A 25,755-nucleotide genomic window follows, 5' to 3' on the forward strand; every position below is an offset into this window, starting at 1 on the left:
ACACATCCATACAAAATTATACAGCACATGCAAATACTTTGGGAACACACATGCAAACATCACCTTTGTTTTAACAATAATCCTCTGAAAGCACAAGTGATTTGTGGCTGTCCAAAATCCATGCACACAAAGCTACATTTCATAACTTTTGTAACGAAAAGTAAAAAACACTGCTTCATGTGGGTCAGTATCTGCGGCACTTGTCACCAACATATGTAATGCTAGTACAAAACAACATTGTTAGCAAAACATCTAGTGCCAATGGAAGGAAATGTAAATTGTAATCCAGTATTGACAAGAGTAACTGGAGACCGTCATAGATTAAGCCAGTTCGACAATCTGTTATATCATTACCAAATGCTAATGTAGGATTACTGGCATTTGTTTACAATGTTTTTGGTTGTCAGCATAATAATGGCTTTCCTTCTGCCCAATTTGTAAAACTGTTCTACAGCTAACAATTAAGTATCTGTGAACTGGCTTAAATACAGGACAAACTCTACTGGACCATATGTGCAGTATTACAGACACCAGTCAGGATCTGCGAGTGAAACAATTACAGAAAAACTATCGACACTGATGCAGTCCTGGAGTGGATCCAGCCTAAATCTCTGTGAAGTCACTTTCTGCCACCGAGATTAAAAATTGCAGAGAAATTACAACTTGCATTGTCCCACTGAGACGGTATGACACGCTGCACGGAACAGAAAGAATTCAAAATAGAAATGGGAAGATACTTATGTGGTCTCAACAGGTAACCTTAGTTCTCACCATTGCCCCCCAGGGCATGCTCTGTCATGCGGAGGCATAGCGACTCCAGGCGGGAATCCAGTTCCATGTCGTTCGCATCCACGTCTGTGCGGACGTTTCTAGCACACTCTTCCTGACGTGCCTGCAGCTCCACTGGAGGCTGTGTAAACAAGCCTGTGAACGATGGCGGTGGGCCTGACGGGACGGGAGACGGCCGGGGCGGGGCGGCCGGCATCTGCCTCTGCTGCTGTGGAGGCGGCAGAACACACCTGACGCTTGGAACGTGGACGGGCACTGGCAGGTTGGATGACTCTGCAGAAACCTGGACAAAGAGATATCTCATCAAAATTCATTGTGGGTATTATATCTATCAGCTTATGCATAAGAAATATGTGGTGGTAACAAAGTTGTCCTGAGTAACAAAATCATCAGAAGTGATGTACCTTGAGTTGCAGATGGATTTCCTTTCAAGACTACTGACTGCCCTGAAGATCACTTCTAAGGAGAGTCCCCAGCAGTGGAATTAACATTTTGAAATCAGCTATACAGTAATATGTATGCTAAGATCCCGAGTATCACATTCTTCTGCCATTTACTGGTACCCTGGTGAGCCCTCATTCGCAGGAAAAGAAAAATATTTTGAATCTCACATGGTGCTCTTCAGCTTTAAAAAAATGAACATTTAACAGAGTGGATGCACAGTTTAACAGTTAAGGTGTAGACCTCACGTGCAAGAGGTTGTGTGTTCGAATCTCACATGGTGCTTTGAAATTTTTGATTTTTATATGTTTATCGAAATGACACTGGTCATGATTTTTATTCAAATAATTGGTTAAATGTAATTTTTCAATTTCTATTCCTTTGTCACATTTTAAGCAACATATTACGTTTTCCAGTTGGTTTCTTTTTCTTCATATCATTCATTTCCCACTCAGGATCTTGGTGAAAGTGAATTTAATTATTTTTATTTAGCTATCATAATAATTAAACATTTAAAACTGTTGATGTATCAGTTAAAAAACAAGAAATGAAATAATCTACTTATATTGACTGTGAAATGGTATTAAAAATGTACTTTTCATTATAAGATTATATTTTTTGAATGGTTAATGTCGTACCAATATTTAAAACAATTCTTATTCTACTATGGACCAAGTGGCACAGACGAAACTCTGCACGAATGAACAGATTATAAATAAATCTAAATTCAGACAAAATGAGTAACGCAAAAAAATGAACGTTATATCTAGGTCAAAGATCTAGGATGATAAAATGAAAGACATTAAATCAATGTTAATACATAACAGTAATCAAATTACATGCATAAAGACTCCAATACGAAAATGAATAATACGAAAAAAATGACAGCAATTTGAAAAAGTTGATCTGTCAATTGAAATGATGCAACAAAGTCATAGAAATTTTAAAATATCACAATTAACACAATTGACTGAATAAAAAATAATGCCCCAAATCATTTCGATAATGATCTACAAATAAGTTTCAAAGGACTTGACAAGATTCATACCCACAACCTCTTGGAAATGAGGCCTGTACCTAAGCTGTTACACTGCGCAACCTGTCTGTAAATTGCCCCCTTTTTTAAAGCTGAAGAGCATCACACGAAATTCTGAAAATTTTTTTCTTTGATTAGTCCCAAACAAGAACCCATCAGGATAAATGGCTTCAGAGTGTGAACCTTGACATCTTGACCTACATTCCTGTATAGACAATTTTGAAGAAGTTGATCCACCACTGGGGACCTATCCTGACTAGTATTAACTTCAAAATTCACTTCCGTCAATTGACTTTTGTACCGATAACATTATACAGATGTTAAGCATTCATATTTAGAAGGGAAGAGGTTGAAAACTGTTCGAAAGAAAAATACTAATTAAAAATTTTTAACCTATATATGATGAATATATCCTCAATTTTGTGCATCGGACAAAAAGAATTAAAAGAACTATACAAACACCATCACAGCAAAGTGCTAAGAAGAGAAGAATTGACTTGGCAGGCAATATATATGGAATGACACTATCAAGAATTGCATCCTGCAGTACAATAGATGGAACCAGAGGAAAAGGAAGAGACAGTTAAGGATAACATCAACATCAAATGGACAAGCAGGGCAATCGACAGAAATACATGGGGGAGTCTTGTACAGCAGGCAATTGTCAATAATGCCCTTAAAACTAAACACCGTCCGAACAGGCCTGGAAAGGCCGAACGGTACCGGGTAGTAGTCAACAGGTGAAGGTCATGAGTTTGAGTCACAGTTTTACTCTGCCAGGAAATTTTATCAGTAATGTATATTTACAATGGAATAAAAATTTATAGTAGTTCCCATTTTTTGCAATCTTTTACAAACTGCGCACCTTTTTGTATCTTCCCATATCATAAGGTCCCCATCACAAAACTTTTTGATCATTGCTACAAATTGTTATCTTCAGTCCACAGACTGGTTTGATGCAGCTCTCCACACTAGTCCATCTTGTACAAGTTTTTTTTACATCTGCATAATTGCTGCAATCACATCCATTTGAACCGGCATACTGTAGTAGTCAAGCCTCCGTCTCCCTCTATAATTTTCATATGTGTGCGAGATCACACGTTTATAAAACTAAGAATTAAGAAGTTTACAATCAACAAAAACAAACAGGGAACAGACAGTAATCTAAATCGGGAGGTGTCGACAGAATTACACTGGAAATGAGACACTAAAGCGGTGAAACAGTCTTCGCTATTGGGCAGCACAATAACAATACACAAACTAAGATATAAAATGGAGAACAGAAATAACATGAAAAATGTTTCTGAAAATGAGAAATCTGCTAACATTTAATACAAATTTAATGTGTTAGGAAGACTCTTCTGTAGACATTTGTCTGGACAGCAGCTTTTTGAAATGTAGTGCTGCAGAGGAATGCTGAAGATAAGGTGGTCAAGTCAGATAATTTAATCAAATTAGGGAAACAATTTTGTGGTGCACTTAACAAAAAGAAGCATGTTGGTGGGACACAAACTGAGGCATGAAGGAACTGTTAATTTTGTAATGAAGGGAAATGTAGGAGGGTAAAATCTGCTGAGAGACAAAGTCTCAAACACAACGAAAAGGTTCAAATGGCTGTAGGCTGCAGCAGCTACACAGACGTGTACATGACACGCTAGTGTGGAGAGCAGCCTCAAACCAGTCTTCACACAGTAATTAGTAACTGTATTTTCAGTCTGAATACGAAAATGAACTCACCGAAAGCACTGGTGGTGTTGTGTGTTCTGCTCTCTTGGTCGGTGCCTGCACCCTCTGCTGAATTTGGATGGGACCCGTAGGTGAGAAAACCCCACTCTTCCGCGGGTGAGAAGGAGGTGGCTGTTGGAACCTGTTCCCGTGAGAGTAGCCATTGCTGTGGCCTCCCGAATACCCAAAGTGCTGTTGAGTGTTCTGCCACCTACAACAAATAACATACAACATAAAAATTTCAGCCTGCAGAGCATTTTGATAACTACCAAGTGTTATTTTTATTCTGCTTCACTGCCATCTACTGCAACCTACATCTTTCTGAACCTGCTCTGTGTATATCTTATCTCCCCCTACAATTTTTACCCTCCACACTTCTCTCCGATACTAAATTGTCAATCCCTCGGAATGCGTCCTACCGACCGATTCCTACTCCTAGTAGAGTTGTGCCACAAATTCCTCTTCTCCCCAATTCTATTCAGTACCTCGCCAGTTGTGCAATATACCCATCTAATTTTCACCATACTTCTGTAGCACCACTTCCATCCTCGTCTAAGCTATTTATCATCCGCGTTTTACTTCCATACATGGTGACACTCCATACAAATACATTCAGAAAAGACTTCCTGACACTTTAATCTATACTCGATGATAATAACTTTTTCTTCTTCAGAAACATTTTCCTTGGCATAGCCAGTCTACATTTTATAGCCCTTCTAATTCGACCATCATCAGTTATTTTGCTTCCTGTACAGAAAAACTCATCTACTACTTTAAGTGTCTCATTTCATAAAAATTCCCTCAGCATCACCCGATTTAATTTGACTACATTCCATTATTCTCATTTTTTTGATGTTCATCTTATATTCTCCTTTCAAGACACTGTCCATTCTGTTCAACTGCTCTTCCAGGTCCTCTGCTGTCTCTGACAGAATTACAATGTCATCAGCAAGCCAGGTTTTTATTTCCTCCTCCGTGGATTTTATTTCCTACTCCAAATTTTTCTTTTGTTTCCTTTACTGCTTGCTCAATATACAAATTGAACATCATCGGAGATAGGCTACAACCCTGTCTCACTCCCTTCTCAACCACTGCTTCCCTTCCATGTCCCTTGACTCTTATAACTGCCATCTGGTTTCATTACAAATTGTAAATAGCTTTTTGTTCCCTGTATTTTACCCCTACCACCTCTAAAGTTTGAAAGAGTGTATTCTAGTCAACATTGTCAAAAGCTTTCTCTACATCTAGAAATGCAAGAAACAAAGGTTTACCTTTCCTTAATCTATCTTCTAAGGTAAGTCATAGGGTCAGTATTGCCTTGCGTGTTCCCATGTTTCTACAGCTTCCAAACTGATCTTCCCCATAACCAGCTTCTACCAGTTTTTCCATTTGTTTGTAAAGAATTCGTGTTAGTATTTTGCAACCGTCACTTATTAAACTGATAGTTTGGTAATTTTCACACACGTCAGCAACTGCTTTCTTTTGGATTGAAGAAATTTTATTCCTCTTGAAGTCTGAGGGTATCTCTCTTACACCTTGCTCAGCAGATGGAAGAGTTTTGTCACAGCTGGCTCTCTCAATGCTGTCAGTAGTTCTAATGGAATGTTGTCTACTCCAGGGGCCTTGTTTCGACTCAGGTCTTTCAGTGATGTGTCAAATTCTTCATGCAGTATCTTATCTACCATCTCATCTTCACCTATGCCCTCTTCAATTACCATAATATTGCCTTGAAGTACATCACCCTCGTATAGACCCTCTATATACTCCTTCCATTTATCTGCTTTCCCTTCTTTGATTAGGACTGGTTTTCTTTTGATATTCATACAGGTAGTTCTCTTTTCTCCAAAGGTCTCTAATTTTCCTATAGATAGATACTATCTTAACCCCCTAGTGATCCTGCAGACCTCACTTTTGAGATGTTTGTATTCTTTTTTGCCTGCATTTTTATATTTTCCCCTTTCATCAGTTAAATTCAATAATTCTTCTCTTACCCAAGGATTTCTACTAGCCCTCGTCTATTTACCTACTTGATCCTCTGTTGCCTTCACTATTTCATCTCTTGAAGCTACCCATTCTTCTTCTAGTGTATTTATTTCCCCTGTTCCTGTCAATCGTTCCCTAATGCTCTCTCTGAAATTCTCTCAAACCACTGGTTCTTTCAGTTCATCCAGATCACATCATCTTAAATTCCTGCCTTTTTGCAGTTTCTTCAGTTTTAATCTAAAATTTATAACCAATAAATTGTGGTCAGAGTCCAGATCTGCCGCTGGATATGTTTTACAATTTAAAACCTGGTTCCTAAATCTCTGTCTTAGCACTACATAATCTATCAAAAACCTTACAGTGTCTCCAGGCCTCTTTCACATATACAAACCTCCAAGTGTTAGGTATGATTAAGTTATGCTCTGTGCGAAATTCTACTGAGCAGCTTCATCTTTCATTCTTTACTCCCAGTCCATATTCACCTATTACTTTTCCTTCTTTTCCTTTTCCTACTAACACATTCCAATACTCCATGACTATTAAACTTTCATGCCCCTTAACTATCTCAATAATTTCTTTTATCGCATCATACATTTCTTCAATCTCTTCATAATCTGCAGAACTAGCTGGCATATAAACTTGGACTACTGAGGTAGGTGTGGGCTTCGTGTATCTTGTCTACAATAATGTGTTCACTATGCCGTTCATAGTAGCTTGTCTGTGTTCATATTTTTTATTCATTATTAAACCTACTCCTGCATTACCAATATTTTACGTTGTATTTATAGCATTGTATTCACCTGACCAGGAGTCCTGTTCCTCCTGCCACCTAACTTCACCAACTCCCACTATATCTAACTTCAACTATCCATTTCTCTCTTTAAATTTTCTAACCTATATACCTGATTAAGGGATCTGACATTCCATGCTCTGATCAAAAGAATGCCATTTTTGTTTCTTCTGATAATGTCCTCCTGGGCAGTCCCCACCTGGAGAACTGAATGGTGGACTATTTTACCTGTGGAATGTTTTACCCAAGAGGATACCATCATCATTTAACCTTACAGTAAATTTGCAGGTCCTCGGCAAAAATTACTGCTGTAGTTTCCCCTCGCTTTCAGCCATTTGCAGTACCAGCACCGTAAGGCCGTTTTGGTTGATGTTACAAGGTAAGATCAGTCAATCACCCAGACTGTTGCCCCTGCAACTACAGAAAGGCTGCTGCCCTCTTTGGGAGCCACACATTTGTCTGGCCTCTCAAAAGGCATACACACACACACACACACACACACACACACACACACACACACACACACACACACACACACACACACAACATTGTGGTTGCACAAGCCAGATGCTCACAGTCTTTACCTGGATAGACAAAGGATTTAAACTGCAAAAGGAACTTCAATTTCGTACTGCAAATGTTACTTACAGCTGACAGTTTCTTATTTCCAGTTTTCCTTTCTTCTTCATCAATTCTTATTAGAAGGCCAAGGTACAATAGCTGTCTAGTTTCCACTGCATTTATCATCACCTTTCCATTTCCAGTGCAAGTAGCCTTGCTTTGTCCTTCATTATTTTCCCCACACTAGAAAACATCTTCTAGTTGTCTTATTGCTCTTTTTGGCTATTTTGTTATTTGTGCTAACTTTGCTTCTGCTACTGGATGACTGCAATGCTCTAAAGTATCTGAAAGAATCACATACTATGATTTGTCAATGCAATGTCTAGGTTTTTTACATTTGTGCCTCCCGTCTCTAACTATTCAGTTTTCTGTATGTTGCTAGTTCTCATCCTTCGTATTATTCTTTCAGCTTTTGCACCATGTAGCTAGAGTCATCCTTATCAGATACAACACACCTCTCTTTGTTGGTGATCAGGTTTGATGTCTTACGTCTTTGTCACAGTCCTTTGCAGGTGAGGAAACTAACTTCCTTGCTTTAACCCCACTACCACCACATGTCTAGAGTTGCTGTGTAGCATTAACATAGAAACATTAATGTAAATAAGAACTTAAGAGTGATTAAACACTTCTAAAGTTACTGTAATGTCAAAACTATAGCAATGTGTTGCATAAACTTTCTGTATCTGGAGTGTAACACGTACCAAATAATTCTGGAAATTAGAAGTGAAGTACCAATAAGACACTTAATAATGAGGCATGAACATACACTTCACATTGTTATTCTATCTTTAATTATCCATTGTTTTATTTTGTTAATATTCACACAGATTTTCCTCTACCAATGTGTAGCAGACAGATGAAATTTTGTAGGAACATTTGATTTTTTAGGCCTACAAGACCATTCAGGCTGCAGCCAGGGTGGTTACGGCAGTGGCTGTGTATTTATAATTCTACCATCAGACTTGTCTGTACTGTTTCTCCTCAACAACAGTGATATCTTCAATGTGCCCTCAATGCTATTTTCTGTGTGTCCAAATTTCTCTTTTCGGATGACAACAGTCTTATAGCAACTGAAGAAAGCAACATAACATTTTGCTTAGAAAGCAAATGATACCCCCCAAGGAAGTTCCATTGAACATTATGAAGAGGTAAAAGGACACTACTACATATCTATGTTGTCTATATAGACTGTAATAAACACACAAATCTTTTAGGGCCGAAAACCGATTCTTAACAGAAGTGGTGAGGACACACACACACACACACAAAGATACTTGCAAACAGAATTTCAGCAGTATGTTATGCTCATACAGTCCCACCACCACCACCACCACCACCACCACCACCACCACCACCACGTAATAATCAGTGTCCTGATTATTTACTGTACATATATAACCTTAACTCTTAGATACTGAAGTTTCTGGGTAACAAACACACAACATCTGTGCACAGCTTTCAAACTGCAGATGAGGGCCATAAGGATATTAATCAAAAATGGTAAATGGTCTCATTCTAAAGAAAAATTCAAAACATTGGGGATTTTAACTACCCAATGTGAGTACAATTACCAACCAGCTACGCACATCAAAAACAACACTGAGAATTTCTACTGAACAGCTCTGTTGATAACCATGGAAGAAGAGCTAGACAACTTCATTTACCAAGGAAGACTAACTTTAACCTCAGAACAGAATTTTCTAAAAGAAATAAAATTTTAGAACAAATTACCCAAGGAACTTAGATAGCACTAAAAATGGCTTAAAAATGCAGTGCCTGTTAAGCAATATATTCCACACAATGAAGTAATGCTTAGGTAACACTGCTTAGGATTTGGTAAAGGTGGTAACAAATATCATCAATACCTGTTATTTCACAACATACTTTTTTGCATTACAATGTGGAAAACCTTACACTGAAGCTCTGCAATGGATAATACTACTATTCTCTTCCCTGTCAGCTCAACATCTCGCTCGTCATGAAGGAGTGCCAACAAAATTTTTCAGGTATGCAAATGGAAAGTTGTATGCAAAATAGAAACCAAACTTCATTGCCAAAGTCTTTAGGGTAGCCAATAGTATGTGCAGTGATTGGTGTCTAGAAATGAATGAACAGTGTAGCACTAGCTTTTCATTTTCCAAAAATGTGCAAGGGAAACAGTATTGTACATTAGGGACAAACAAAATACGGCTGTGCTGTTTCAATCAACCTGTTCTTGTATTTGTCCGGGAAGTTTAAGGCCATATCTCCATCCAGCTACCCTGTTTCAGGTTTCCTGGGTTTCCTTAAATTATTTCAGACAAATGCCGGGGTGGTTTCTACAACGAGGCCATAGTCTTCATCTGTCCCAAACTTGTCAAACTAGACCTTTAAATAACCACACGTCAGAAATACCGCATTGTGGACGAGTATACGAATTTTCACTCGGCAGCAGAGTGTGCACAAGTTTTCTTCTGGAAACAATCCTCCGGGCTGTAGCTAAACCATGTCTCTGCATTATCTTTTCTTCCGAGAGTGCTAGTCCTGCAAGATATATAGAACACCTTCTGTGGAGTTTTGAAGGATGGAGATGAGGTACTAACAGAGACAAACATGTGAGAGTCAGTCACGGTCATTCTTGTAAAGGTCTGACAATAGAGCACTTACTGCAAAAGGCAAAGGTCCGAGGTTGTCACAGTTTAATCTACCTTGAGGTTTCACTCTTAAGTCTGTCCAGTAAGCAAACATGTTTGCCTGCAAGAAGAACAGTTCTGTCTGTCTGAGCTGCTGCAATGTTATGCTGTGTTAGTTGTGTGTAACATAGTTGATTTAAGAGTGAAGTTTTACCCATTTCACATCATGGAAAATTCAAATCTAACCTAACAAGCGACTGACAAATTTGAAACTACCTTATTGTATTAAGATACAGATATCAAATAGATACAGATATCAAATAGAGGTAATGCAGGAGTAGGTTTAATAATGAATAAAAAAATAGGGGTGCGGGTTAGCTACTACAAACAGCATAGTGAACGCATTATTGTGGCCAAGATAGACACAAAGCCCATGCCTACTACAGTAGTACAAGTTTACATGCCAACTAGCTCTGCAGATGATGAAGAAATTGATGAAATGTATGACGAGATACAAGAAATTATTCAGGTAGTGAAGGGAGACGAAAATTTAATAGTCATGGGTGACTGGAATTCGTCAGTAGGAAAAGGGAGAGAAGGAAACATAGTAGGTGAATATGGATTTGGGGGAAGAAATGAAAGAGGAAGCCGCCTTGTAGAATTTTGCACAGAGCATAGCTTAATCATAGCTAACACTTGGTTCAAGAATCATAATAGAAGGATGTATACCTGGAAGAATCCTGGAGATACTAAAAGGTATCAGATAGATTATATAATGGTAAGACAGAGATTTAGGAACCAGGTTTTAAATTGTAAGACATTTCCGGGGGCAGATGTGGACTCTGACCACAATCACTTGGTTATGAACTGCAGATTGAAACTGAAGAAACTGCAAAAAGGTGGGAATTTAAGGAGATGGGACCTGGATAAACTGAAAGAACGAGAGGTTGTAGAGAGTTTCAGGGAGAGCATTAGGGAACAATTGACAGGAATGGGGGAAAGAAACACAGTAGAAGAAGAATGGGTAGCTCTGAGGGATGAAGTAGTGAAAGCAGCAGACGATCAAGTAGGTAAAAAGACGAGGGCTAATAGAAATCCTTGGGTAACAGAAGAAATATTGAATTTAATTGATGAAAGGAGAAAATATAAAAATGCAGTAAATGAAGCAGGCAAAAAGGAATACAAACGTCTCAAAAATGAGATCGACAGGAAGTGCAAAATGGCTAAGCAGGGATGGCTAGAGGACAAATGTAAGGATGTAGAGGCTTGTCTCACTAGGGGTAAGATAGATACTGCCTACAGGAAAATTAAAGAGACCTTTGGAGAGAAGAGAACCACTTGTATGAATATCAAGAGCTCAGATGGCAACCCAGTTCTAAGCAAAGAAGGGAAGGCAGAAAGGTGGAAGGAGTATATAGAGGGTTTATACAAGGGCGATGTACTTGAGGACAATATTATGGAAATGGAAGAGGATGTAAATGAAGATGAAATGGGAGATACGATACTGCATGAAGAGTGACAGAGCACTGAAAGACCTCAGTCGAAACAAGGTCACGGGAGTAGACAACATTCCATTAGAACTACTGACGGCCTTGGGAGAGCCAGTCCTGACAAAACTCTACCATCTGGTGAGCAAGATGTATGAGACAGGTGAAATACCCTCAGACTTCAAGAAGAATATACTAATTCCAATCCCAAAGAAAGCAGGTGTTGACAGATGTGAAACTTACCGAACTATCAGTTTAATAAGTCACAGCTGCAAAATACTAACGCGAATTCTTTACAGACGAATGGAAAAACTGGTAGAAGCGGACCTCAGGGAAGATCAGTTTGGATTCCGTAGAAATGTTGGAACACGTGAGGCAATACTAACCTTACGACTTATCTTAGAAGAAAGATTAAGGAAAGGCAAACCTACGTTTCTAGCATTTGTAGACTTAGAGAAAGCTTTTGACAATGTTGACTGGAATACTCTCTTCCACATTCTAAAGGTGGCAAGGGTAAAATACAGGGAGCGAAAGGCTATTTACAATTTGTACAGAAACCAGATGGCAGTTATAAGAGTCGAGGGGCATGAAAGGGAAGCAGTGGTTGGGAAAGGAGTGAGACAGGGTTGTAGCCTATCCCCGGTGCTATTCAATCTGTATATTGAGCAAACAGTAAAGGAAACAAAAGAAAAATTCGGAGTAGGTATTAAAATTCATGGAGAAGAAGTAAAAACTTTGAGGTTCGCCGATGACATTGTAATTCTGTCAGAGACAGCAAAGGACTTGGAAGAACAGTTGAATGGAATGGACAGTGTCTTGAAAGGAGAATATAAGATGAACATCAACAAAAGTAAAACAAGGATAATGGAATGTAGTCGAATTAAGTCGGGTGATGCTGAGGGAATTAGATTAGGAAATGAGACACTTAAAGAAGTAAAGGAGTTTTGCTATTTAGGGAGTAAAATAACCGATGATGGTCGAAGTAGAGAGGATATAAAATGTAGACTGGCAATGGCAAGGAAATTGTTTCTCAAGAAGAGGAATTTGTTAACATCGAGTATAGATTTAAGTGTCAGGAAGTCGTTTCTGAAAGTATTTGTATGGAGTGTAGCCATGTATGGAAGTGAAACATGGACGATAACTAGTATGGACAAGAAGAGAATAGAAGCTTTCGAAATGCGGTGCTACAGAAGAATGCTGAAGATAAGGTGGGTAGATCACGTAACTAATGAGGAGGTATTGAATAGGATTGGGGAGAAGAGAAGTTTGTGGCACAACTTGACTAGAAGAAGGGATCGGTTGGTAGGACATGTTTTGAGGCATCAAGGGATCACAAATTTAGCATTGGAGGGCAGCGTGGAGGGTAAAAATCGTATAGGGAGACCAAGAGATGAATACACTAAGCAGATTCAGAAGGATGTAGGTTGCAGTAGGTACTGGGAGATGAAGAAGCTTGCACAGGATAGAGTAGCATGGAGAGCTGCATCAAACCAGTCTCAGGACTGAAGACCACAACAACAACAACAACAACAACAACAACAACAATCCTTTCGTGCAAGTATTGCAGCACTATGTTCCAGTAATAAAATCAGAATTTTTATACACAGCCAAATATCTAGATTTGACAGACAGAAGAAGCAGGAAACATGGAAAAGAAATAGGAATAGCCTGCGATAAATATTGGAGCCAGTAAAACAATAGTGAATACAGGAAGGCATAATTAAGATTAGTAGAAGAAAACTTAACAACTAAATTTAGCAATGAGAAAATGTAGAATGATGTTTTATGGCCATGTGGTTTGTATGAATGGAAACAGGATATGTAAGAATTTTTGAACACGTCACCCAGAGACAGTTTCTGAATGGCACCATGGGTGGTGCCTCAATGTTCGTCACCACCCCCAAGTGCAGCCCAAATGGCAATCTCTGTGCTGCCGCCAATGAGCTTTGCTTCCATAATGTGATAGGCGGCAGCCATAGGCAGTAACGGAATTCATATTCAGGTGTACAACTGTTTGAGCATAGAGTTCCACGGTTGCTGTTTACAGTGGAGATTAGCCTTTGAGACAGTCCCCAGTGGAGCTGCTTACAGCCTTCACATAGGGGTAAGTGTTCACTACAGGGATTGACAACGTGGCGCCCAGGACAGACAGTCTTGTTGACACTGTCAACAGCAACAACGTTGACATGCCACTGCTTAATTGTATCTGTCCACAAACACATGCAACAAGTTGCTGTGCAACTTTAGTTAAGTATCACTGTGCAATAAAGCATATATTTGTGTGTCACTAACTTGTTTGCATTATCACAGTTCTTCACTCCACATCTAAACTTAATACGACACGTGTGAGCCATTCTACCCGGACAACCTGTATCATCATCTGGCTATGATAATTCAGAACTCATTGCACTGTATCATTTCCTCTGTCACTTTGATGTTCCTCGCCTGCTTGTTCGTTAACACTTTGAGGACTGAGCGCGAGTGTGGATGCTCAACCGGGTGGTACTGAGCGATTTCACAGTTTTTCTGAATTTTCTACAGCAGATTCTATACCACAGAAAACAGATTGCTCTTTTGCATTTAAAAACTACATCCATTCCCTTAGTGACAAGGGTTGTGTATTAATTTGAGAGTACGCCGTTTTCACAGTGAAAAAAATTTTTTTTTAGGTTTTAGGACCTCTAAGGGACAGAGGACTGAAGTTGTTAGTTTTAAATGAATGACTGTTGAAATATGAACTTTTATTTTATTAATAATCACACAGTTACATTGGCTTTTGTGTGAAATATTGCAAAACATTTTGGAAAACAAAGCCCTACGTCACAGCTTCCACAATATCTGTCCACTGGCCAGAAGAATATGCCAAATTGCAATGGCCAGTTGTGTTTGTTGTGACAATGATGTCAATAGCCTCATCTTCAGGTCTTCCTGACGGTTCACCGTCCGAGGGATCGTTTTCATCTATAAGAAAATTCGCAAAAATTATCTTTTTTCTGACCAGGAATCAAACCACAGAATTACGGAAAATTCGGACAAAAAATAGCCTACTATCACTAATGACAAAATCTGCAATTTCTTCATCTAATTCTGAACCACTATTGTTCAATAAAAACTATTTCCTCATCTCGCAAGGCCATTACGAAAATAAAGCGCAAAGCTATCAGCTGACAACAATCTAAAGTTTCGAACTGCCGCGCGCCTGTTGTAAGTCGAGCGTGAGCGCGGCAAAGCAAATGACTCAAAATATACTCTTGTACCACCTCCAACAGTGACACACGCAGCCATCTATAATTTTTTCTTGGTCTTGAAAGTCATGCGCTGGGAGTCGTTAACATTGCTGATAATAGGCCGACGTAGGAGCTACGTCGCTCGTCTCGAAAGTGTTAACTTTTAGTGCTTGTGGATATTTTCAGTTACAAGTTCGTGCTCTTCATTTTTGCTATTTACTTGCTGTGCTGCCACAGTCGACAAGTTACGCTTTAGGATTTCTCGCGTGTTTTTATCGGCATTTTTTTTACTGTGTCAGACTCGCTGTTCCAAACACCCTCATCTGCCTGCTTCACAATTAGTGGCGCCACAAATGCTAATGCTGTGACACCACCCCTCAATCTAAATCAGTTTTTCAGTTACAGATGCAGTCAATGCATCAAATTACAGAACTGATGAAGGGGTTCATCCAAACGCAGAGGGCAGCAGCTGAGATACGGACTCTGCCACTGCACTGCCACAAGCAACACAACCTTCACTGCCGTCTCCATTTCAACAGTTTGTCACAATTTGAAGCACACACTGTCACTTGCCAAATGCAATGTACTCTGAAGCAGTCTTTTTTCTGCCCACTGTCAGTGTCACCGTTTACTGCATTTGTGTATTATTCCCTACTAAGGGACCCGAACTAGTTAGCTACGAGGAGCTCACTCGAGCACTCTACAAATATTACTGTAAGAAGATCAAAGTGGTGGCTGCCAGATTTAAATTCTTTAGGCTCGAAAAACAACTAAGCATGACAGTGCAAATTTAAGTGTGAATGTGGAAAATACTATAGTGACATAACTCATTATAACTGAAAATTTGGCAGATAGTAAAATCTCAACAAATCTTAAAATACAGACCCCCAAGTGGCAACAGGTTTTGAAGATTGTCTTTCAAGATCCGTACAGTTGATAGTTTGCAAGTAGGGAACATTTGTGCCGTAGCCCCACCCCAAGAGAACACTCCACAGCAACACGAGCACCCCACTGCAAAGGCAAACACGGTGGCCCAGCTAGGTACACCACAGTTCGCCACAAATGACCTGGCCAGAAATCTACCTGCGTGAAATCTTGCCTGTGTTTTTTCGAATCTCACAAATGTGACCGATGCCCTTCCCATTACGCAACTTATTTTGCGTGTGGTAAGAATAGGCACATTCGAGCTGTTTGCTGCAGGTGTGACTTCCACTCGCAACAAACGCTCACGTAACTCCGAACTTTCAAGTTCGTGTTCATTCTGAGCCAAGCTGTGAAGCTAGTGTAGATCTTAACAATGAAACTGTGCAATACAAATAATCAGTAGTTTCTTCAGTGCAACGCCACTCCAACAAACTTTTTGTGGAAATCTTGTTATTGCTGGCCAAAGTTTTCAGTTTCTGTTAGACATGGGTGCTTCAGTGTCATTGCTAAATTGCACTACTTATGACCTGCTTGTCAAACTTCACGTTACAGATGTCGACAACTACAATGACAGTGTATAATGAACAGGATATTTTGGTTTTAGGAGCTTGTAGGCTCCGTATCGTTTTAGGCTTTGTTGGGTTCACTGGACAGTGCTAATATTTTTAGCCTTAACTGACTTGTTTGGCTGTGTGTTTTAGGCAATGTGCTAGCAGATACTTTGTTCGACTCTGGAGACAGTACTGCTCAGGTGTGTGACAAATTTAAAGGTTTCTCTGCTGTGGGCTTAGGTTAAGCTACCAGTTTCGTTCCCCATGTGATGATAAAAGACAATCCACAGCTGCACTTTTGCAGAGTTCGTGTGGTACCCTACGCGCCCTGTGAACATGTTGCAAAGGAACTTTCACAGTGTCAGGAAAAAGGCGTCACTGCACTCATCACCGCCAGTTTGTGAGCATCCCCATCAGTTTTCATGATGAAACCTTCAGGTAAATTTAGAATCTCCACAGACTAATGTGACAGAGAATCTGCAAGCAGTAGCCGATTCATTCCACTGCCGTGACCTGGCGAGCTTATGGACCTCTTAGGAGTGGGTCGTTGCTTTTCAAGATTGATCTGCACGATGTCTACCTGCAGATTCCATTAGATGAAGAGTTACAGGAGTCTTTGTAATTAATACAAACATGGGACTAAACAAATTTCTTCACTTGCCTTTCTTTAACACATCTGCACCAGTGATCATTCGACACAATCTGAAACAAGAAACTGCATTTGTGCCTGCAAGTCCAAAGTACTTGGATAAAATTATGGTACCAGGGCACAAAGCAGAAGGGCAAGTGATTTGCGTACTCTGTTACATTTGAGGCCTGCCTCTGACAACACTTCAAACCAAGACAAGTGTGTGTGTGTGTGTGTGTGTGTGTGTGTGTGTGTGTGTGTGTGTGTGTTGTTCTAGACAAACTTGAGTACCTAGGTAATGTGATACATTCCCAATGTGTTCATCCCAAGCAGTCACTTGCTGGCTATTCGTGACTTCACCCTCCAAAAACTCTGAACTGTCAGAAGTAAGGAAGATGCCCTACTATATCCACTTCATTCCTCATGCAGCTCAAATCTTAGCACCCCTACATCGTTTTCGATATAAAAATATACCTTTTGTGTGGTTCCAGAAATGTGACACTGCATTTCAGAAATCTAAAGAGACTTGGCTCAGTGACCATTGTCTGGTCCATTTCAGTCCTGGTAAACCAGTTGCCTTGACCACTGCATCCTCATATGGGATCGGTGCGGTACTTTCGTACAGAATTAGTTCTCCAGACAGACCAATGGCTTCTGCATCCAAACTTCTCAACAAGGCTCAGAACAATTACTCACGGATAGAAAAGAAGGCTCTTGCAATCATTTATGGACTACATAAATTCCACCAATACCTGTGTGGAAGGCAATGCTACTTAAGTCACTGACACGAACTGCTGCAGTCAATTTTCAAACGGCCATGCTTATTCCAAACTGCACTGCATACAAATTGCAAGGATAGGTTCTTATTCTCTTCCATTATCAGCATGAGATAATTTACATGCCCACATCCAAGCAAGCCAAGCAAACACACACTTGCATCTTCCTGTGGAACCAGAGGCAGGCTTTTACACATCGGAATCGTATGTTGTCATCGATTCATCAATTCACAGGAGTTGAACACACTGGACCAATTTCCTTTCTATCACAGGAAAAGCAGCAGCAGCAGCAGCAGACCTGGACTTGCAGATTTTGTTGCACTACATCTGCACGGGTTGGCCTCGCTCAGTGAAACAAATAATCAACCTGGTGATCTGCCCAATACCCTGCACATAGTCATGACTTTTCAGTGCTTCAATGTGTTATTTTGCTATGCAGCGAATCAGAACAATCACATGTGGTGATCCCAAACGTTCTCCGGAGACATTTACTTAGCGTGCTCCACCAGGGTCACTGGAGCTGGTCCACACAAAACAATTAGCTCACAGAAATTGCACTTTGTTCGGCACGGACGCTCAAAAAGAACAGATGAATGCACAGTGCCATGCTTGTGCGAAACTCCAGGCAGCTCACCTCACCTAAATTTCTTTGATTGGCCAAAACTGGAAGCGCCTTGACAGCACATTCATTTGGACTTTGCTGGACCGTATTCGAACATTCGTTGGCCTATTCCACAGTTGCTAGTAACTGACCTCTGATCCCACTGTGTTCAAAGAATTTGAGCACTTTTGTACAACCAATGACATTTGTCACATCATCAGTGTACCTTTTCAACCTCAATCAAGGGGGAAGTGCAATGGTATTCACGTTCCGTGTTGGCGTACAACAGTTTGAGTACGAACGGAATCCAGAGTTGCTGTTTGTAGCTACTGTTTGTACTGGAGACTATCCAGCAAGATTCAGTCTACAAGACGGGTCTCCTATAGCCTTCACATAGTTACTACAGTTACTACAGTAACTGACAGTGTGGTGCCCAGGACATACATAGTCTTGTCGATATTGTATTCAGTAATGCACGCCTCGAGAGACCACTGCCTAGTTGTATCTGTCCGCAAACACATCCAATGAGTTGCTGTACAGCTTTATGTATTGCAGTGCAATAACTCTTATATTTGTGTTCACTAATTTATCTGGACATTTACAGCTCCTCTGTCTGTCAGGCATTTAGAAGTGGTACTCTGAACGAAAAATTATCGGAAAATCAGAAGTTACGTGGTCCACAGTGCAGCTTAAGGCACAAGCAACAAGTCACCAGTTGGTGCACGAAGCTGAGAGGGCACCAGAGGTGCTACAACTCTTAAGATTACTGTATAGGATACATCACTATTAGTAGCAGTCACTCGGGGTGGCAAGGATGCCCACGTGTAATCTTTCTATACTGTATGTATTACAATTAATAGAAAAACTGATCTGACAAACTGTATGACGAAAAAATATTGGAAAAGGGGGATTGGTGGGGGAGGAGGGGGGGTGTTGGGAGGGGTACAACTTATGATAAGTCAATAGAGTTGAAAAATGTTCTCTAACATGCCCCGTCGGGCCCGAATATATAAATTAAAAAAATGTTTGTCCATCTTTATTCAGATGAAACAATTATAAGTAGATAGTTCCACTAGTAACTACAATCTTTAGTGCAACAGGTAGTAGCTGGAACAAGTTTGTCATATGTCTTGCTGGTGACTTAACTGCTGGATTGCTGGTTCAAGTCATTTCAGTCATTGCATTTTTGCTCCCTAAGTAATAGTACCCAGTATGCTGTCCTAGGTGGTTAAGTGTTCCTCAGAGACAAAGAACATTGTCAAACTTGCCCAGGAAAGTATGACAGTCTCTCTCTCTCTCTCTCTCTCTCTCTCTCTCTCTCCCCCTCTCCTTCTCTCCCGTGTGTGTGTGTGTGTGTGTGTGTGTGTGTGTGTGTGTGTGTGTGAGAGAGAGAGAGAGAGAGAGAGAGAGAGAGAGAGAGAGAGAGAGAGAGAAGGCTTTAACTTTTACAAACTTCTGGAATCTTTCCTTCCTGGTAAGTCTCCCATGCCCCAGGATTCTGAGTGACTTTTCCCTAAACCTCTCCAATCCTCCTCCTTCACCCCTCTTCCTTCCCCTTCAACTCTTCCGCTCTCTCCATTTATATTATATTATTGTTGCGGTTGTTGTTGTTGTGGTTGTGGTCTTCAGTCCTGAGACTGGTTTGATGCAGCTCTCCATGCTACTCTATCCTGTGCAAGCTTCTTCATCTCCCAGTACCTACTGCAACCTACATCCTTCTGAATCTGCTTGGTGTGTTCATCTCTTGGTCTCCCTCTACGATTTTTACCCTCCACACTTCCATACAATACTAAATTGGTGATCCCTTGATGCCTCAGAACATGTCCTACCACCCGATCCCTTCTTCTAGTCAAGTTGTGCCACAAATTTCTCTTCTCTCCAATTCTATTCAATACCTCCTCATTAGTTATGTGATCTAACCATCTAATCTTCAGCATTCTTCTCTAGCACCACATTTCAAAAACTTCTATTCTATTCTTGTCCAAACTATTTACCGTCCATGTTTCACTTCCATACATGGCTACACTCTATACAAATACTTTCAGAAACGACTTCCCAACACTTAAATCTATACTCTATGTAAACAAATTTCTCTTCTTCAGAAACACTTTCCATGCCATTGTCTGTCTACATTTTATATCCTCTCTACTTCGACCATCATCAGTTATTTTGCTCCCCGAATAGCAAAACTCCTTTACTACTTTAAGTGTCTCATTTCCTAATCTAATACCCTCAGCATCACCCGACTTAATTCGACTACATTCCATTATCCTCGTTTCGTTTTTGTTGATGTTCATCTTATATCCTCCTTTGAAGACACTATCCATTCCGTTCAACTGCTCTTCCAAGTCCTTTGCTGTCTCTGACAATTACAAAGTCATCGGCAAACCTCAAAGTTTTTATTTCTTCTCCATGGATTTTAATACCTACTCCGAATTTTGCTTTTGTTTCCTTCACTGCTTTCTCAATATACAGATTGAATAACATAGGGGATACGCTACAATCCTGTCTCACTCCCTTCCCAACCACTGCTTCCCTTTCATGCCCCTCGACTCACAACTGCCATCTGGTTTCTGTACAAATTGTAAATAACCTTTCGCTCCCTGTATTTTACCCCTTCCACCTTCAGAATTTGAAAGAGTATTTCAGTCAACATTGTCAAAAGCTTTCTCCAAGTCTACAAATGCTAGAAACATAGGTTTGCCTTTCCTTAATCTAGCTTCTAAGATAAGTCGTAGGGTCACTATTGCCTCACGTGTTCCAATATTTCTACGGAATCCAAACTGATCTTCCCCTAGGTCAGCTTCTACTAGTTTTTCCATTTGTCTGTAAAGAATTTGCGTTAGTATTTTGCAGCTGTGACTTATTACACTGATAGTTCGGTAATTTTCACATGTGTCAATACCTGCTTTCTTTGGGGATTGGAATTATTATATTCTTCATGAAATCTGAGGGTATTTCGCCTGTCTCATACATCTTGCTCACCAGATAGTAGAATTTTGTCAGGACTGGCTCTCCCAAGGCCGTCAGTAGTTCTAATGAAATAATGTCTACTCCCGGGGCCTTGTTTCGATTCAGGTCTTTCAGTGCTCTGTCAAACTCTTCACGCAGTATCGTACCTCCCATTTCATCTTCATCTACATCCTCTTCCATTTCCATAATATTGTCCTTACCCCTAGTGAGATAAGACTCTACATCCTTACATTTGTCCTCTAGCCATCCCTGCTTAGCCATTTTGCACTTCCTGTCGACCTCATTTTTGAGACGTTTGTATTCTTTTTTGTCTGCTTCATTTACTGCATTTTTATATTTTCTCATCTCATCAATTAAATTCAATATTTCTTTTGTTACCCAAGGGTTTCTACTAGCCCTCGTCTTTTTACCTACTTTATCCTCTGCTGCCTTCACTACTTCATTCCTCAAAGCTACCCATCCTTCTTCTACTGTATTTCTTTGCCCCATTCCTGCCATTTGTTCCCTTAAGCTCTCCCTGAAACTATGTACAACCTCTGGTTTTGTCAGTTTATCCAGATCCCATCTCCTTAAATTCCCTCCTTTTTGCAGTTTCTTCAGTTTTAATCTATATTATATTATTAATAATTAATTATTTTTGTTGTAATGTTAGTGGCATGCTATTTGACACCGTCATGTCTGTTACATAGCTAGGCATCACAATGCAAAATGATGTCAAATGGAAAGAGCATGAAGCTTTTGTTGTAGGGAAAGCAAATAGTTGATTGAGTTTATTGGGGAAATTATGGGGGAAGTAACTCATTTATAAAGCAGAATGCATAAAGAACACTCACGCTAGAGAATACCGAGTACTGCTCTAATGCTTTGAATCCCCACCAGTCCAGAGTGAAGGAAGATACTGAGGCAATTCCAAAGGCACACTGCTACATTCGTTATTGGTATGTTTGACAAACGTGCCAGTATTAAGGAAATGCTTAATGAAGATGGAGCAAAGATGATGATCTTTTTGCAAAACACTGTCCGAAAGGTTAGAGAATTGGCTATGCTAACTGTAGAAAATTCCTATTGTCAATGACGTGCATCACACATTCAGGGCCTCGGGGCATAGAGAGAGTAGTTTTTCCCTAGCTTCATTTGCAAGTGGAATACACAAGGGACTGACCATCAGTGGTACAAGACACCCTCTCCATACACTGTACAGTGGGTTAAGGAGTAAGTACGTAGGTGTACTACAAATGCACGCTTTACGTCGCCACTGCGACATATGACAGACAGATGTCACTCACAAATTGACTCACCTGTTTTTGCCACTCGTTCGCAGCCCTCCTGACTGGTGCTGGCCCGGACCTGACACCACGGGGCCAGAGAGGCACGGCGAAGGAGGGAGAGGTGGCGGAGGGGGTGGGAGGGGCAGCGGCACACAGCGCCACGCGTCCTGGACGCGGCTGCGCCACTGGGCCAGGCGGCGCTTGTGGTGTGGGGGGAAGGCGTCGTGGGTAACAGCACGGTCCAGCAGGTACACCAGCTGCACCAGGTGGCCTGCACACTCGGGATCCGGCCTCCCTCCCACGCCGCCCAGCATCTTTGAGCACACTGAAGCACACCATGAGATGAAGTGAACCGGACAAAAAACATTTCCTATTTTACACACATATAACTTGGCACTTATGCTGTTAATACACACATACAAATTAAGCCCAATCCATCTGGTAATAAATACAGAACTTATAAACAAAAGTAAAAAAATGCTACTAGGGGAAGCTAAAAAAGATTTCTGAAGCACAACACTTTAACACTACACAATCAGTTACCAATTTGTGCTTAAATATACTGCAGATGACTTTTAGTTAACAATGCTTAAAAACCAAAGAGGGCCCCCTTGCAAGAAAGGGAATTAAACACTGAGTAATGTGAAAAAACGTGCTATCCATTACCTTCTAAATATTGTTTGATCCGTCTGTTCACATATATTTTGTACAGCAAAATTTTGCTGTTTTGAGGTGTTTTGACAACTTCTTTTCCTACTCTTTCGCTTATCAGCAGTGTAGAAACTTTACCATACTGCCTTTGGAAAAACAAACTGTGAATTTTGCTTTTGAGCGTTAGTTCTTTTTCAGCAATAGCACAGACTTTCACACAGACACCCAAATACATTTGGGTGACCGCCCTGGAATTTCCATTAATGTTATGTAATTTTATTTTTGGCATTAATAAGCTCTACTATTACTGCTTCTTACATTAGTAATGTTTATGATTATTCATTGGCCCCTTCATATGCCTAGTTGCAGAATTTCTGATCTTTTTAAGACCGAAAGTGTTTCATAAAATTCCCTGCACCACCTGTTACCCAGATGAAAGAGAAGATACTGCTCTGACTTTGTGTCTACATAGTAATTTGAGACTAATGTTGCCTTACATCCTAACGACTCCATTGTCTTTCAATGTGAGGCTACAACTCTGACACATTGGTACTACACATATTATAGAACAATGCAGCACTTTCTGAAGTTTAATTGGGTACACTATGCTGAACACAATTTTTAGTACAGTCTAGAACCAAAACATACTGTTGATTTACAACGGATACTAGTTCACTGATTTTCTTCAGGAGGTCCGAGTACTTTAAATGTCAAAATGGACAGGCAAGAAACACTATTGTACAGAGCTACAGCCACTGAAAACAATTAGCCCAAACGAAGAACACACATATGAATCATATATGTTTTAAATCTACCTTTTCTTATACTAAGCAAAAATCAGTGCTCAGGTTGTACAATTAAGTATCTTACATTTAAAAGAATAATCCTGTGGCTAAACAAATAGAAAATGAAGCATTTGTATACTCTACACAAAACTGTGCCTGGCTGGTGTCATACGCATTATCAAATGATTGTTTGGATCCGCAAAGCCAAACAGTGTTATGGCAACAATTCAGGATGAAGCAATCCATAGTTATTATATGGCAGTTTGAAATCCTGCAGATACTAAATGTCCTGCACGAGGAACAACTGCCAAGCACACTTCATACCATTTCGTAAGCCCCCAATGACATCAACAAAAAACAAAACATTTTCATCATCTGTGTACAGCATATTATATATGATTTAATCAATTTTTGTACATGCTCGTTGAACATAACATGGCAACTAGTAGTAGTTGTACCCAACATTTCAAATTAACCATTGTCTCATCATTTAAATAAAGTCCTATCTGGTTTTAGCTGTAACTACTTTATTGTTCTGTTATAATTTCAGGATTATGCCATTTTCACACCCAATATTTTACGTTATATTATGACATAGAAACAGGTTAAAAATGGCTCTGAGCACTATGGCACTTAACTGCTGAGGTCATCCGTACACTAGAACTTAGAACCACTTAAACCTACCTAACCTAAGGACATCACACAAATCCATGCCCGAGGCAGGATTCGAACCCGCGGCCGTAGCGGTCGCGCGGTTCCAGACTGAAGTGCCCAGAACCGCTCAGCCAGAAACAGTTTAAAACTAACACTTTTTATTGAGTTTTGACTCTATTAGCAGTAAGAGAGACAATGGTTGTAATCTATGACACGAGTAGACTTAACGACATATAAAAAAAAGAAAAACAAATATACTCGTCACCGACAACCGTCACTGACTATTACCACCAAAAGTGACACAGCATTACAGGAATGTTATTTTTGACCTATTTTTATGTCATAATACAAAATCAATACAAACAGATTTGTGAACTCACCTTTCCCGATGCACCTCGTGAACTGAGTGGGCACGTCCAACTCCCTATCATCGGTACCCTCCTCGTCAGTGTTACTGGCGTCCTCCGCTGCAGCTGTGGGTGGCTGTGGCTTTATGGGGGACAAGAGTACAGTCTTGAGCTCGTCGAGGGCCGGGCCCAGGGTAGCGGGTCCCCCCTCCGTCACTTCGCGCTCCACCTGCCGCAAGAGCGACCCGCGCTCCCGCAGCTTCCGCACCGACATCACAATCTTGTGCCTTGCTCCCTTCGTCACACCTAGAAATGAAAAGGCGACCCTTACTTGTAACTTGTCAATGAGAGAGAGAGAGAGAGAGAGAGAGAGAGAGAGAGAGAGAGAGAGAGAGAGAAGGCAATTGCTGGAAAGATACTTTTTACTAGGAAAACAATATCACAATCACACAAAAGAGTGTGAAGCACCACCCACAACACACAGGTGTCTATATAATGTCACACACTTACACATCATCAGCAGACAATTAAAGTAGCAATTCTGTGACAGGCAGAAAAGCCACCAGATAGCATTATTAGTGTGGCTACTCAAACTTGGAAAAAAATTCCCTGAGAATTCTAGATATGAGCAAGAAGGTGGTGTCAAGAAGCTCCTGATAGGTCAATGTTGAGTGTGTGGGAGTGGGGGTGACAGGCAGTTTTTTTTTTTTTTTAAATACTGGATCTATAATGGGTAACTTAAGTGTACAGTGTGTTCAAACAGTATGGTGACTTTATACTGTTATGGAAAAATATTTATTTACTCATAAATATTCATGTTGTCCCCTTCAAAGTAATCCCCCTCAAATACAATACACTTGTGCCAACACTTCTTCCAATCCTCTAA

At 40.3% G+C, this 25,755-nt stretch overlaps 1 protein-coding gene and 1 non-coding gene across 2 annotated transcripts in view; both read right to left on the reverse strand.

The window, feature by feature from the left end:
• Positions 1–688: 688 nt before the first annotated feature.
• LOC126106567 (protein Smaug homolog 1) overlaps positions 689–25,755 on the reverse strand; it is a 106,141-nt gene continuing 81,074 nt past the window's right edge. Inside the window, exons 8-11 of the mRNA XM_049912909.1 lie at positions 24,903–25,175; positions 22,463–22,757; positions 4,004–4,202; positions 689–1,072 (exon numbers count right to left, since the gene is read on the reverse strand). Coding sequence (XP_049768866.1) covers positions 761–1,072; positions 4,004–4,202; positions 22,463–22,757; positions 24,903–25,175 — 1,079 coding nt within the window. The 3' untranslated portion in view covers positions 689–760. The remainder of the gene's footprint in view (positions 1,073–4,003; positions 4,203–22,462; positions 22,758–24,902; positions 25,176–25,755) is intronic.
• Positions 24,053–24,178, reverse strand: LOC126107091 (small nucleolar RNA SNORA79). Its single transcript, XR_007523501.1, has one exon. It is a non-coding gene; the product is annotated as a small nucleolar RNA SNORA79 (small nucleolar RNA).

The sequence above is a fragment of the Schistocerca cancellata genome, chromosome 10 (assembly GCF_023864275.1).
Source record: "Schistocerca cancellata isolate TAMUIC-IGC-003103 chromosome 10, iqSchCanc2.1, whole genome shotgun sequence".
NCBI lineage: Eukaryota > Metazoa > Arthropoda > Insecta > Orthoptera > Acrididae > Schistocerca > Schistocerca cancellata.